This window comes from Sapajus apella, unplaced genomic scaffold, assembly GCF_009761245.1.
Source record: "Sapajus apella isolate SASKATOON/1434 unplaced genomic scaffold, GSC_monkey_1.0 scaffold33, whole genome shotgun sequence".
NCBI classification, from domain to species: domain Eukaryota; kingdom Metazoa; phylum Chordata; class Mammalia; order Primates; family Cebidae; genus Sapajus; species Sapajus apella.
This window is the reverse complement of record NW_022436973.1, coordinates 8,870,633-8,885,460: the sequence shown is the minus strand read 5'-3', so window position 1 is coordinate 8,885,460 and position 14,828 is coordinate 8,870,633. Positions and strand designations below refer to the sequence as shown.

Genomic DNA, 14,828 nt, shown 5'->3' with positions numbered 1-14,828 from the left:
ATCTCTTGACCTCGTGATCCACCCGCCTCGGCCTCCCAAAGTGCTGGGATTACAGGCTTGAGCCACCGCGCCCGGCCTAACCTGAGTATATTCTTTAAAAAGTTAGTAAATGACAAATAACCCAACAATGCTAAATGATTCCGATTTTAAATAAAAAATTACACAACAAACAAGCTTTTTTTGTTTGTTTGATTGGTTTTTGAGACAGAGTCTCACTCTGTCACCCAGGCTGGAAGGCAGTGGCACTGTGTCAGCTTACGCAACCTCTGTCTTCTGGGTTCAAGCAATTCTCCTGCCTCAGGTTCCCGAGTAGCTGGGATTACAGGCACCCATCACCACGCCTGGCTTATTTTGTATTTTTAGTAGAAACGGGGTTTGTCCGTGTTGGTCAGGCTGGTCTCAAACTCCTGACCCCAGGTGATCCGCCCACCTTGGGCTCCCAAAGTGCTGAGATTACAGGCATGAGCCACTGCGCCCAGCCTCCTCTTCCCCTTTTATAGATAATTTGGTTAACAGTATGTTCTGAATCTTTAAGATGTCTTAGTTATAATATTGGTGACTTCCTCTAGACATTGTTTTGTTCACAAGTATTTCTTTTTTTTTGAGACGGAGTTTCGCTCTTGTTACCCAGGCTGGAGTGCAATGGCGCGATCTCGGCTCACCGCAACCTCCGTCTCCTGGGTTCAGGCAATTCTCCAGCCTCAGCCTCCTGAGTAGCTGGGATTACAGGCACGTGCCACCATGCCCCGCTAATTTTTTATATTTTTAGTAGAGACGGGGTTTTACCATGTTGACCAGGATGGTCTCGATCTCTTGACCTCGTGATCCACCCGCCTCGGCCTCCCAAAGTGCTGGGATTACAGGCTTGAGCCACCGCGCCCGGCTCACAAGTATTTCTTAAAGGTTTAATACATGACTAGTCACTATTTGTAAGAAGATTATTGCTTATCAGTCAGACCTTCCATATTATAACCAACATCAAAAAAATTGGTCTGTAATCTGCAGGGATTCATAGGAAAGCAGTTTTAAGTAGCTGGAAAATTAATAAATGAACTTAAAATACCAAGGAATATTAATGCTTTTCTATTCTAAACGTTTTTATTTCCTCAAATAATCTGTACATGCCTTGTAATTAATAATGGGATGTAGGGGTAGACGGGGCTGAAGAAGTAAACAAGCCTATTAAGAGGGAACATTATTTCTCATTATTTCTTTAAGTAATTTTCAACTGTGTATCCACATCTTAAGTTTTATATTTATCATCTGCCTTTTTATTTTTTACAGTTAAAATTCTATCCTGAATTTTAGAAAATAAAAGTTCTTTTCCTATTTTCTTCAAATCTTTTATAGCATCTGTCAATGGTTCACCGTCTACCACTTCTGAAAGTGATGGGTCTAGTACAGGCTCTCTGCCGCCGACAAATACAAATACAAATACATCTGAAGGAGCAACATCTGGATTAATAATTCCCCTTACTATATCTGGAGGCTCAGGCCCTAGGCCATTAAATCCTGTAACCCAAGCTCCCTTGCCACCTGGGTGAGTAACTTTTAACATACATTGTCTTTAGGCTTTTGGCTGCTTCATATACTTATTAACAAGGAAAATAAAAGTAAACTCCATTGTTCCAATAACTGAGATGGAGTCTTGCTCTGTTGCCCAGGCTGGAGTGCAGCAGTGAAATCTTGGCTCACTGCAACCTCTGACCCCTGGATTCAAGCAGTTCTCCTGCCTCAGCCTCCCTAAAGCTGGGATTATAGGCGTGCGCTACCACGCCTGGCTAATGTTTGTATTTTTAGTTGAGATGGGGTTTCACCATGTTGGCCAGGCTGATCTTGAACTCCTGACCTCAAGTGATCCTCCCACCTCAACCTCCAAAATTGCTGAGTTACAGGCATGACCCACTGCACCCGGCCAACTGTTTTTATGTTATAACTGATTTGGGGGAATCTGGAGTCAAAATGAACAAGGAAAATACACCATATTTGAAATCCTGTCTTTTGTTTTGAGGGCAAAGTGGAAAAACATATTTTTTCACCAAAGGACCCTGAATGTTAACCAAGGCCAATTAATAAAATAATCACCTAATTCCAATTGCTTTTTCTTTGAAGGGGAAAATCCCTTTTTAAAATCGAATTTTGTTTTCATCATAAAATCATTATAGGCTGGGCACGGTGGCTCATGCCTGTAATCTCAGCACTTTGGGAGGCTGAGGCGGGTGGATCACCTGAGGTCAGGAGTTTGAGACTAGCCTGGCCAACATGGTGAAACCCCATCTTTACTGAAAGTACTAGGATTAGCTGGGCATGATGGTGGGCACCTTTAGTCCCAGCTACTCAGGAGAATTACTTGCACCTGGGAGGCGGAGGTTGCAGTGAGCTGAGATCACACAATTGCACTTCAGCCTTTGTAACAGAGTAAAACTCCATCTTTGGGGGAGGGGAATCACTATAGCAAAATGATAGATAATTCAGAAAACTGAGAAAATTTCTGCTCATAATCCCATTTTAATTTCTACTGATTATTTTAAGATTATTTTCATAGATTATTTTTAAGATATTCAAGTGTAGTTTTTTTGTTTTGCTTTTTTTGTTTGTTTGTTTGAAATAGAGTCTTGCTCTGTCGCCCATTCTGGAGTACAGTGGTGGGATCTTGGCTCACTCCAATCTCCACCTCTCGGGTTCAAGTGATTCTCCTGTCTCATCATCCAGATTTGCTGGGATTACAGGCACCTGCCACCTGTTTGGCTAATTTTTTTTTCTTTTTTGAGATTGAGTTTTGCCTTATTGTCCAGGCTAGAGTGCAGTGGTGCAATCTTGGCTCACTGCCACCTCCGCCTCCCAGGTTAAAGTGATTCTCCTGCCTCAGCCTCCTAAGTAGCTGGGACTACAGGTGCTTGCCACCACACCCAGCTAATTTTTGTATTTTTAGTAGAGTTGGGGTTTCACCATGTTTGCCAGGCTTGTCTTGAACTCCTGACCTCAAGTGATGCGCCTATTGGCCTCCCAAAGTGCTGGGATTACAGGCATGAGCCACTGCGCCTGGCCATTCCTTTCCAGTCAAATCCTGTAGACCGACCTCAAGTCTCTTTAGAAACATGTTTTCTCCTAGAGCAGTTACTTGCATAGAAGAAATTGAATTCATTGTGTGCCACCCTCTGATGTTTACATTTCTTCCCTTGATTCCTAAATTGTATTTGTATCATCTTTCTAAACTGACAACCTTATTTGCCTTAGTTCAGTAATACGGTCATTTAAGGGAAAAAGGCAAAGACAGAATTTAAAAGCCAAGTAACTCATGCAAGTATCCTATGAGCCTTTTAATTTTGTGTTTAAGTTGGGAGCAGAGAGTGGACCAGCACGGACGAGTTTACTATGTAGATCATGTTGAGAAAAGAACAACATGGGATAGACCAGAACCTCTACCTCCTGGGTAAGTATCTGAATTTAAAATAGTAATTTTATTTAGTCAGAATTGTGGATTACATCTGTATAGTATTCCCTACATTTTTGTTTTACTTTTTCCTTTCAACGCTTTCTCTGTCCACTTTGTTTTGTGGTAAGTATAAACTAGAAAGAAGAGAGCTAGAGAACTGATTAGTTCAAAGCCTGATAAGTGATTTTTATTTTCACTCATCTTTCTTTCTTTTTTTCTTTATTTTATAGAAACAAGGTCTCGCTTATGTCACCTAGGCTGGTTTTGAACTCTTGAGCTCAAGCCATCCTCCCATCTTGGCCTCCCAAAGTGCTGGGATTACAGGAGTGAGCCAGCATCCCTGGCCCTATTTTCACTCATTTGTGACCTAAAGATTCCCTAGGTCTTGTTTAACTTTTCTTGTCTAAACTGTTTACCTGTTTACTAATACTGCAGTTTCAGTATTAGTTTCTTCAAGAGTAATTATTTAAATGAATAAGAACTGAGCCCCATCAATATATATTACAATGAAATTCTTACTATATTTTTAAAAACTGTATGTACTAGCAAGATCATTTCAAATTAATTGGGGAAGTTAAGAATATATTAATACATAATGTTAAACCATTAACATTAACATTATAGGCTGGGCATGGTGGCTCATGCCTATAATCCCAACACTTTGGGATACCTAGGCGGGCAGATCATAAGGTCAAGTGATCGAGACCATCCTGTCCAACATGGTGAAACCCCATCTCTTTTAAAAATACAAAAATTACTTGGGCATGGTGGCACATGCCCATAGTCCCAGCTGAGTACTCGGGAGGCTGAGGCAGGAGAATTACTTGAACCCAGGTGAAGGTTGCAGTGAGCCAAGATCACGCCACCGCACTCCAGCCTGGTGACAGCGAGACACTGTCTCAAAAAAAAAAAAAAAAAAAAGCAAAAAAAATTATATAAAAGAATCAAATATTTTTTAATCCAGAGGAAAGTCAGTAGCACACATGAAAAAAATAATTAACCTTGTTAGTAATCTGAAGTAAATAAACCCTGAAAAGGTACTGTTTTACTTATTAAATTAGCAGATAATATCAAGTGTTGGTGAGGAACTTTGCCTTATAAATTGCCGCTGGGGCTGGGTACAGTGGCTGATGCCTGAAATCATAGCACTTTGGGAGGCCAAGGCAGAATGGTAACTTGAGGCCAGGAGTTTGAGACCAGCCTGGGCAGCATAGTGACACCCTGTCGCTATAGAAAGTAAAAAAACTTAGCTGGGCATTGTGGCATGTGTCTGTAGTCCTAGCTAATCAGGTGGCTGAGGTGGGAGGATCTCTTGAGCCCAGGAGTGCAAGATTTCAGGGAGCTGTGATTGTGTCACTGTACTCCTGGGCAACAGAGGCAGACCCTGTCATCCTCCCTACACCCGCCCACCATATTTATATATTAATACACACCCTTTATAATCCTCTCTGGGAAATTTATCCTGAAGAAACAATTCAAAGGAAGAAACGGTTTGCTACATTAAGGATATTTATTATTTTATTATTTATAACATCAGAATATTGGAAACCACCCTAAATAACCAACCAGGTAGAAATAAGGAAGTTATTTGATTCATTTATGAATCATGTTCATAATCAACATAATCAGTTGTGTTTCAGATGTTTTATTTAGAACATTTGTATCAATGTTTACTTACATATTTTGTACCCATTAAAAATGATGGGAAGTTGGCCAGGTACGGTGGCTCACACCTGTAATCCCAGCACTTTGGGAGGTAGCTTCCTTTTTGGGTGGATCACCTGAGATCAGGAATTCAAGACCAGCCTGACCAACATGTAGAAACCCCATCTCTACTAAAAATACAAACTTAGTGGTGCATGCCTGTAATCCCAGCTACCCGAGAGGCTGAGTCGGGAGAATTGCTTGAACCCAGGAAGCAGAGATTGCGGTAAGCTGAGATCGTGCCATTGCACTCCAGCCTGGGCAACAAGAGCAAAACTCTGTCTCAAAAAAAACGAAAAGATGGGAAATTAGGTGTGTTCTTGCAAAAAAGTGTTTTGTTTTGTTTTTTCCTTTTTTTTTTTTTTTTTAAGATGGAGACTGACTGTTGCCCAGGCTGGAGTGCAGTGGCATGATCTTGGCTCACTGCAGCCCCTGCCTTACAGGTTCAAGCTATTCTTCTGCCTCAGCCTCGTGTGTACCTGGGACTACGGGAATGAGCCACCATGCCTGGCTAACTTTTTGTATTTTTATTAGAGATGGGGCTTCACCATGTTGGCCAGGCTTGTCTCGAACTCCTGACCTCAAGTGATCCACCTGATTTGGCCTTCCAAAGTGCTGGGATCACAGGCGTGACCCACCCCACCTGACCAAAAAGTGCTTTTTGATACCTGTCCAAAGCTATATATACAATTTGTATCCCTATTATGATTGAAACAGTAAAAAGAACATTGAAAAGAAACTCAAAACTTAATGACTGTTTGAGACTTACTCACTGAATATGTATTGCATTTTAAGAACCTGACTAATGCATCTTATGAACTTTCAAGAAACAAATTTTTAGAAACATTTATCTTAAGTTCACTTACAAACTATTTAAAAATACATAAAAGATCCCAGATAAATGAAAAGTAGTTTCTCAAGGTAAAATCTCATATCTGTTTCACAAGTATTTGTTGAATTAGCTTGTTGTTTTTTTGGTGATGTAGCTGGGAACGGCGGGTTGACAACATGGGACGTATTTATTATGTTGACCATTTCACAAGAACAACAACATGGCAGAGACCAACACTGGAATCTGTCCGGAACTATGAACAATGGCAGCTACAACGTAGTCAGCTTCAAGGAGCAATGCAGCAGTTTAACCAGAGATTCATTTATGGGGTGAGCAGCCTATTGTTTAATAAACTAATAAAAGTATTTTGTTTCTAGCTTTTTTCAGCATATGTCATGTAAAGCACTAAAAAGAAGGTGCAAGTAGCATGGCAAACCAGTTGTTGCTGTTAGTAGGTATTATTTTTAGACCTTGTCTGGGGTATTCTGTGTGTGATCTATTTTTTCCCTTTTGTAATTCGCTTAAGTCCAACTTCCTTTTTTTTTTAAATGTTAAAAATAAGCAAAAAAGAAGTTAGACAACTAAAAATTCATGAACAAAAGAATAGTAAAAATAAACCCAAGCAGTTTGAAAATAATTAAAACATTTTTAAATTTACTACTGCCTTGACTTGCCAAAACATTTGAAGACTTGGGTCTGAGAGCATCTGACCCTAAAGTGGTTGTACAGAACTGATAGAATTTAACCACTTTTTACCATTTGGAGGTAAGGCTTACCTATTAAATTATTTGGTGCCCTGGGAGACTGAAGAAATTTGATGCTTTATAGGAGTATGCTTACTATATTATTCTGGCTTCATACCTATATTTTCTTTGATGTAAAATCATTTCCCTTCTGGAAACAAATGGTTTAAATTTTACGTATTTTCCTGTAGAGCAATATTGCAGTAATAGTGTAAGTACACCAAAATATATTAATGCCTCCTTTTCTATGCAGTCTTTGCTGCTAGGAATTTTATAATCTCTCAAGTCATACAGTATCACTGATCTTTTCTGTGGAGGGAAAGGAAAATAATCCGTTGAGAAATTTGATTCTCTGTGCCAAACAAGATGGATTTGTTATATAGAACCTAAACAGAAGAAAACAAAATCTTTAAGAGCTCAGGAGAAAACGCCCCCCCCATCCCCCCCCCCCCCCCCCCCCCACTGCCATTGGTATCATCCCTGTTAGAATTTATCAGAGTAAAACTGCACCTTTCATATTCCTGTCCTCACTAGGCATAATTTTATCCCTTTTCTCCATATTCCTGTCTATTCCTGATACCTCATCATCATAATAGTTAGCACTCACTGATGTAGACAAATTCACCTTTATCAGCAGCCTTCCCTTGTTTCCCTGATTATGACTAAGGTGCTTTTCTTTCATATAACAATTTTTCCTGTCACTGTCTCTAAACAGATGTTACTATATTTTCCTTCCCAGTGGTTTTAAGGTGAAATTAATTTTGTCTCCTGTCTGCCTTACCCTTCTTTTCATTTTTTTTTTTTTCCTATGCTGTTTTACATCTTCCTTCCTATCTAAATTATAATCACCTGTGGTATGCCTGGCCAAATTTCTTCTAGGTTTGAATGCCTAGCTTGCCTGCCTTCTTTAAAACTAGTTTCCACATGGGTGTCCAGTGGAAAGAGCATGGGCTTTGGAGTCAGACACATCTGGGTTCGAATCCTGGTTCCACAGTTACTTTCTCTATATGACTTTGAGTAAGTTACTTAACCTCATCAAGACTCATTTCCTTTATCTGTAAAATAAATGTAGTTATAAAACTGCCTCAGAGTTTTTCTGAGGATTCTTTAATAAAGTTCCAATATAGTTGGCACATACTGAATGCTTAGAAATGTTAGTTCCCATCTCTTCTCCTTCATATTCATCTCTGTATATGTACCCTTTATCTCATTTTTGCATTACACAGTCTTTCAAAACATTCCTTTAAAAGACAGATTTAGCAGATTTCTGGAGCATGTACTGTATGTATTGACTATTATAAACCTGATCGATTTAGTACTCAGAGTCTTTGGAATTTTTTTTTTTTTTTTTTGAGACGGAGTTTCACTTATATTACCCAGGCTGGAGTGCAATGGCGCGATCTCGGCTCACCGCAACCTCCGCCTCCTGGGTTCAGGCAATTCTCCTGCCTCAGCCTCCTGAGTAGCTGGGATTACAGGCACGCGCCACCATGCCCAGCTAATTTTTTGTATTTTTAGTAGAGACGGGGTTTCACCATGTTGACCGGGATGGTCTCGATCTCTTGACCTCGTGATCCACCCGCCTCAGCCTCCCAAAGTGCTGGGATTACAGGCTTGAGCCACCGCGCCCGGCCATTTTTTTTTTTTTTTTAAGTACAGCTTCTCCTTCATCATCATGCTTCCCTCCCCGCCCCCCAATCCAACAAAATTTGATCACTTTTCTGAAATTTTTACTCTTTGTGCTTGTTGTAGAGTGGTTTGAAATTACATAGAATTTAAACAGCCTATTTTAGTTAACATAGACAAAGATGTAAGCTAAAGTGAATGAATTTAACATCCTTAATAACATTTACTTTAAAAATGATGGGGTGTTGTTGAGAAATAGTCTTGTTTATTGGATATATGAAGTGGCCTTTGTCTACCATTGTTGTTCTTACTAGCATGCAGAAGCTGTCATACACCCAGCATTTTAAGTCTCAGGATGGATATGGTTGATGATAAAACACTGGGTAATGGCTCTTCCTGGCCCATGGCATAATTGTGCATGTCCCCAGTTTTATCTGTCCAGGGAAAGCCAGCGGGGTAGACTTCAGTCTTAAAATGGTCAGTACAGTATGTCATGTGCCAAACTTTTCAGACCTTGTCTGTAACTTGGACTCAGACTTTTGTAGTGTTTCTGGCAGGCCTCCCTATTCTCACATTTTTTCATAATTGTGTCTATCAGGAGGAGCCAGGCAGTTCTCAACAGCACTAAATCCAAGAGTTACTTTATCAGAAGTGTAATATATCTCATGTCCTTTAAAACCTCATCAATCAACCAGGTTTCTGTAATAGGCCAGTGACACGGGGTTGCGGGGGTAAAGAAACAAAAAGAGATAGCAGGGGAGCTGCTCTATATTGCGACTAATGTAACATGAGGACTATTTTTGGATCCTGATTTTAACAGTCATGCATTTAATTACAGATTAGGTATTAGATGATAAAATTAACATTGATTCTTTACTACATGTGATAATGAGATTGTGATTATGTAAGAAAATGTCCAGAGATTTTAGAGAGGCGTACTAAATATGTAGGAGTGAAATAATGTTTGATTTTCACTTTAACAAAGAACAGGAGGAAAGAGATAAAGAAATTTGGCTAAGTCTTAATACGGGTTGAATCCTGGTGCTGGGTATATGGGATTCATTGGACTATTTTACTTGTTTTTTTCTTCCCCATAGTATAATTATTTTTAATGCAGTTAGACTCTTGTTTATTTTACTAAAGAAGAAAGGGTTTAACCAAGTCATACTGGGTGACCACATAATTATCTCTACTTGATTATATATACACTTAATGTCCCTACACCGAGTCAGTATGACTTTTGTTCTCTTTTTCCAAAGGTTAACTCTTACTTTGCTTTTATCTAGCCAAATCTTTCTCTTCACCAATGTGATAATTAGAAACTTTTGAGAAATCTTCCATACAGTTCTAGGCTCATTAACCCTTTCCAGCTGGAATCCTATCCTTTCACTCATCTGGCAGCTTGATCTTCCTGCTCCCCCAACTCTCTTCTCATAATTCTTTGTATATTACATGTCCTGTATTTGATGTTCTGTTTTTGAGTTACGTATGCAAGATTTTTCTCAGTCATCTGATGACTCTGGGTACTAGTATTATAAATGACTTTTGAGGGGGTTTATATATTTTTCTAATTTTTATATTATTGATGTAAAATTTGTAGCACAAATGAAAAAATGGTCATTCTGGGGATGAGGATTACAGATTTGTGTCATATTTTAATTTTAAATAATTTTAAATGTTAGATAATGTTTGCACATGTTTTTAAAAAACTAAAGTATATTGGCATTTATCCATAACCATGTGACAATTCTTTAAGATGCAAACTTTCTATGTTATACATGGCCAGGGAAGGGAAATCAGAACTTACAAGCTTGCTGTCAGATAATTTGTTAAGTTATTAATAGTTTCATCACTTTTTGGTTCCTTTTAGAATCAAGATTTATTTGCTACATCACAAAATAAAGAATTTGATCCTCTTGGTCCATTGCCACCTGGATGGGGTAAGTCACATGAGTTTCTTCATTGAATTCGGTCATTTCATTTTTTTTTTTTTCTTCTTCCAATTCTGTCATTTTAAAAATCAGACATTTATGTCTGATACTGTGCTCTTGCTTGAGTGAATATCTTGGAAGTTATTTTTGGATATGTTAGTTTAATTCACAAATAGGCATTAAATTCACCAAACATTAAGTGAACTCTTTATAAACTTTGATTGATACTCAGAATTATTTTACTCTTCTAAAGTTTAAAAATACTGATCACCCAGCAATAAGAAAGGAGTAGACTATTGATATACACAGTAGATCTGGGTGGTCTTGAGTATTTTGCTTGATGAAGAAAGTCAGTCTCAAAAGGTCACATCCTGTCTGATTCAATTCATATAACAAAGCTAGAGATGGAGAACATATTAGTACTTGTCAGGAAACAGGGTAGTTAGGAGGTGGATACAAATATAAAAGGTAACATAAGGGGGTTGTTATGTGATGATGGAATAATTCTGTATCTTAAGTTTGGTGATAGGTGATTGCATAAACGTATACATGAGATAGTACATAGAACTATACATTTACAGAAATGAATTCAGTTTTTTAAAATGGTGACAGTTTAACAAGGCTTGTGGTTAACAATAATGTACCAAAACCACTGCTGTGGTTTTGATACTGTACTGTAGCTATATAAGATGTCACCTCTGGGCTGGGCGCGGTGGCTCACGCCTGTAATCCCAGCACTTTGGGAGGCCAAGGCGGGTGGATCACGAGGTCAAGAGATCGAGACCATCCTGGTCAACATGGTGAAACCCCGTCTCTACTAAAAATACAAAAATTAGCTGGGCATGGTGGCGTGTGCTTGTAATCCCAGCTACTCAGGAGGCTGAGGCAGGAGAATTGCCTGAACCCAGGAGGTGGAGGTTGCGGTGAGCCGAGATTGCGCCATTGCACTCCAGCCTGGGTAACAAGAGCGAAACTCCGTCTCAAAAAAAAAAAAAAAAAAAAAAAAGTCACCTCTGGAGAAAATGATTTGAAGTGTATGTGAGACTCTTCGTGCAATTTTTACCACATCCTATGAGTAATAATTAATTCAAGATAAAAAGATTTTTGAAAAATTGTGAGTACCTTGGTTCTCCTAAAACAAGGTTCAGAGTTTAGTTAAGTTGGCATTATCTGACAGAACAGTGGAAGGAGTACATGAAGGTGTCGAATTCATGCCCTACACCATGGAGCTTATGAGCAAGTTCTGTTATTGTGTATATTTGATACCTTAGTTATTAAAATAGACCTTAATAGACTTTAAGCTAGACCTACCCTACTAGATTCTATTTTACAATGTTATGTGATACTCATCACATTGTAGCAAGGTTTCAGAATAAAGATGGCAGTCTAGAAAGTTTTGCATTAAAGCAAGAGAATTTATTAATAGAAAGTGGAAAACAAGATAAAGCCCATTGTGGAAACAGAGTTTTGTCTTCAAGAGCTGAAGATATTTCATAATACTGGGATAAATTCAGAAAGTGGTATTTCTAGATAGTCTTGCTGGGAAAAATTGGTCTCCAAGGTAGATTGCTCTAGCATTACAGAGTAATGGGGAAAAATATTGATGTGTCAAGATCACATGAATCTGCCTAATAAATGCTGCTGTGGTATACGCTTTTCTTTGAGAAATCTCATTGCTCTTATTTAAAGGTATCCTGAAAACACTTTGGTGGGTCAAAAAGGTAAAAAATGTATTAGGCCATACTTACAACTGGTATTGTTATTAGCTTATAACAATGGGAGGACATATGAAAGTTGTGGGCCAAGTGCAGTGACTTACACTTATAATCCTAATACTTTGGGAGGTTGAGGCAGGTGGATTTCTTGAGTTCAGGAGTTCAAGACCAGCCTAGGCAACACGATGAAACCTTATCTCTACTAAAAAAAAAAATTAGCCAGGCATGGTGGTGCTTACCTATAGTCCCAGCTACTTGGAAGGCTGAGGATCACCTGAGCCTGGGAGTTTGAGACTTCAGTGAGCCGAGGTCACGCTGTTGCGCTCCAGCCCGCGTGACAAAGCAAGACCCTGTCTCAAAAAAAAAGAAAGTAAATTTTGAATTTCTGTCTTTACCAAAGCCTGGCAGTCTGGAGTTAAGAAGCCCTCTGTCTCTATCGAAGCCTAAGAGTGATCGATGAATGGTTAGTATGAAGTACTTTAGAAGAGAGGATGTTGTCCTTAAAAGGCATATTGAACTTTACCTGTCAGATTGCATTCCCAGACATGGATGGTTTCATTTCTAGAGTTTCCCGGCTTTATTTCTAGAGTTGTATGTCTTATGTTACAGAAGGAGAAAAAAATCATGCACTAAAAAGATATATCAGAAGTTCATGTATTTATCCTCTTAATTGTATTGCAGGCCAGGCATAGGGGCTCACACCTGTAATCTCAGCACTTTGGAAGGCCAAAGCGGGAGGATTGCTTGAGCTCAGAAGTTGGAGACCAGCCTGGGCAACGTGGCGAAAATCTGTCTCTGTAAAAAAAAAAAATACAAAAACTAATCTGGGTGTGGTGGAACACCTCTGTAATCCCAGCTACTTGGGAGGCTGAGGTGGGAGGATCACCTGAGCCTGGGAAGTCAAGGCTGCAGTAAGCCAAGTTTGTGCCACTGTGCTTCTGCCTGGGCAACAGAGTGAGACCCTGTCTCAAAAAAGAAAAAAAAAGTTGTAGATAAACTATGACCTGCTTCATGGTTATGGTGAGAAACAAGCCATTTTACTCCTTCTATAGGACAGGTGTAGAAAAAAATGCCTCTTGCTTATAGAAACCTGAGTTGTGGGCTACATTTCCTTTATTAGAAAAGCCTCTTCTGCAAGCTGGTCCTTGCTTTCTTTATTCATCATTTTCTTTATCATCCAGATCTTTCTCATTTTTACTTTAGCCAACAACACTTTGCTAAAATACTGTGTCTAAAGATCCAACTTAGCCAGGTTATTAGGGTTTTGTTCTGCCATTTTACAGTCTGCTTATTTTTAGGTTTCACATTCCTCATGTTGAAGTAGTTCTCTTTCCTAAAGGAGTTTGTGATTATCTTACTGAAACTGAGCACTGCTTTATGACTCGCTGCCTTTGGGGTATGTGCCTTACTTGTAGAACTAGTGACAATACTGGTGGTACTGTATCAGATGAAGCAACCCACCCAAGATACCTTCAGGGTTGACCCAGGATGTTAGCATCCCAGCTTACAGCCTGCGCCCTTTCAGACTTTTGTGTGCTAGGACTAGACATTACTATCTCATAAGCTGACAGTGAAGAATTTGTTTGTTTTTTTTAGAGCTAGGGGTCTCCCTGTGTTGCCCGGGCTGGAGTGCAATGGCTATACTCTGGCACAGTAGTTGCACACTGCAGCTTTGAACTCCTGGCATCAAGTGATTTTCTTACCTCGCTTGAGTAGCTGAAATTCCTGAGTAGCTGGAATTACAGTTGTGTGCCCCCATGCCTAGCTAGGCAGTGAAGAATTTTTAACATATACACATACTGTAGAGGCTAGAGAACAAAGAATGCTTTTGGTTCACCATTGTTACTTAATAGGGCTTTGTATAGATGCTTCATCCATCAAGTATGAAGATATTTTCTCATGTTCATAGTTACTGTGAAAGAATGCATAGAATGACAAGAAGTTTCTGTTTTTTACTGTTTTATTCATCAAATCAGGAAGTGTTGTAATGTGCATTTGGAGTTGATGTTCAGTAATTTCAGTATTGTTTATCATGTGATTTTTCAACAAAGTAAGAAATCAGCTCTATAACCACAGCACTTCCTCTCATTAAGTGAATGAGCCTTCAGTTCACAAGTGTGTCAAAGCTGATCTCAGCAGCATATACTTAGAATATACGTGAGAAAAAAAGTTTGTTATTAATTTTCTCTTGCCTAATGTTAGCTTCTGAAAGGAAAATCTTGCCCTGAAATCTGAAATTTCCTGACAGATAAAAGATGAATGGCCATTACAGTGGCTCATGCCTCTAATCCCAGTACTTTGGGAGGCCAAGGCTTGTGTTCAGGAATTTGAGATCAGGCTGGGCAACATGGTGAAACCCCATCTTTACAAAAAATAGAAAAATTAGCTAGGTGTGGTGGTGCATGCCTATAGTTCTGCTACTTGAGTGGCTGAAGTGGGAGGATCGCTTGAGCCTGAGAGGTCAGGCCTGTAGTGAGCTGTGATTGCTCACTGCACTCCAGCCTGGGCGACAGAGCAAGACTATTTCAAAAAAAAAAGAAAAAAGTTGAACATATGCTCAGCTATGTAGTTAGAGTATTATTTTTAGGTTATAAAAATTATTTGGATATATATTTTTAAACAAGAAAGGATTCTGGGGCCGGGCGCGGTGGCTCACGCCTGTAATCCCAGCACTTTGGGAGGCCGAGGCAGGTGGATCACAAGGTCAAGAGATCGAGACCATTCTGGTCAACATGGTGAAACCCCGTCTCTACTAAAAATACAAAAAATCAGCTGGGCATGGTGGCACGTGCCTGTAATCCCAGCTTCTCAGGAGGCTGAGGCAGGAGAATTGCCTGAACC

General features: G+C 39.4%; 1 protein-coding gene and 1 long non-coding RNA gene across 5 annotated transcripts in view; one reads left to right on the top strand and one right to left on the bottom strand.

The window, feature by feature from the left end:
• Window positions 1-14,828, top strand: part of ITCH (itchy E3 ubiquitin protein ligase) — a 145,705-nt gene that overhangs the window by 78,070 nt on the left and 52,807 nt on the right. For 3 of the 4 annotated variants that reach the window (XM_032295201.1, XM_032295203.1, XM_032295202.1), the window contains 4 exons: window positions 1,351-1,540; window positions 3,338-3,433; window positions 6,127-6,301; window positions 10,212-10,281. In XM_032295201.1, coding sequence (XP_032151092.1) covers window positions 1,351-1,540; window positions 3,338-3,433; window positions 6,127-6,301; window positions 10,212-10,281 — 531 coding nt within the window. Of the gene's footprint in view, window positions 1-1,350; window positions 1,541-3,337; window positions 3,434-6,126; window positions 6,302-10,211; window positions 10,282-14,828 lie in introns of those variants that run through there. The other variant, XM_032295204.1, reaches the window with a different exon arrangement.
• Window positions 10,875-11,458, bottom strand: LOC116562798. The gene is made up of 2 exons (XR_004274099.1): window positions 11,284-11,458; window positions 10,875-10,968 (listed from the first exon to the last, which is right to left on the bottom strand). It is a non-coding gene; the product is annotated as an uncharacterized LOC116562798 (long non-coding RNA).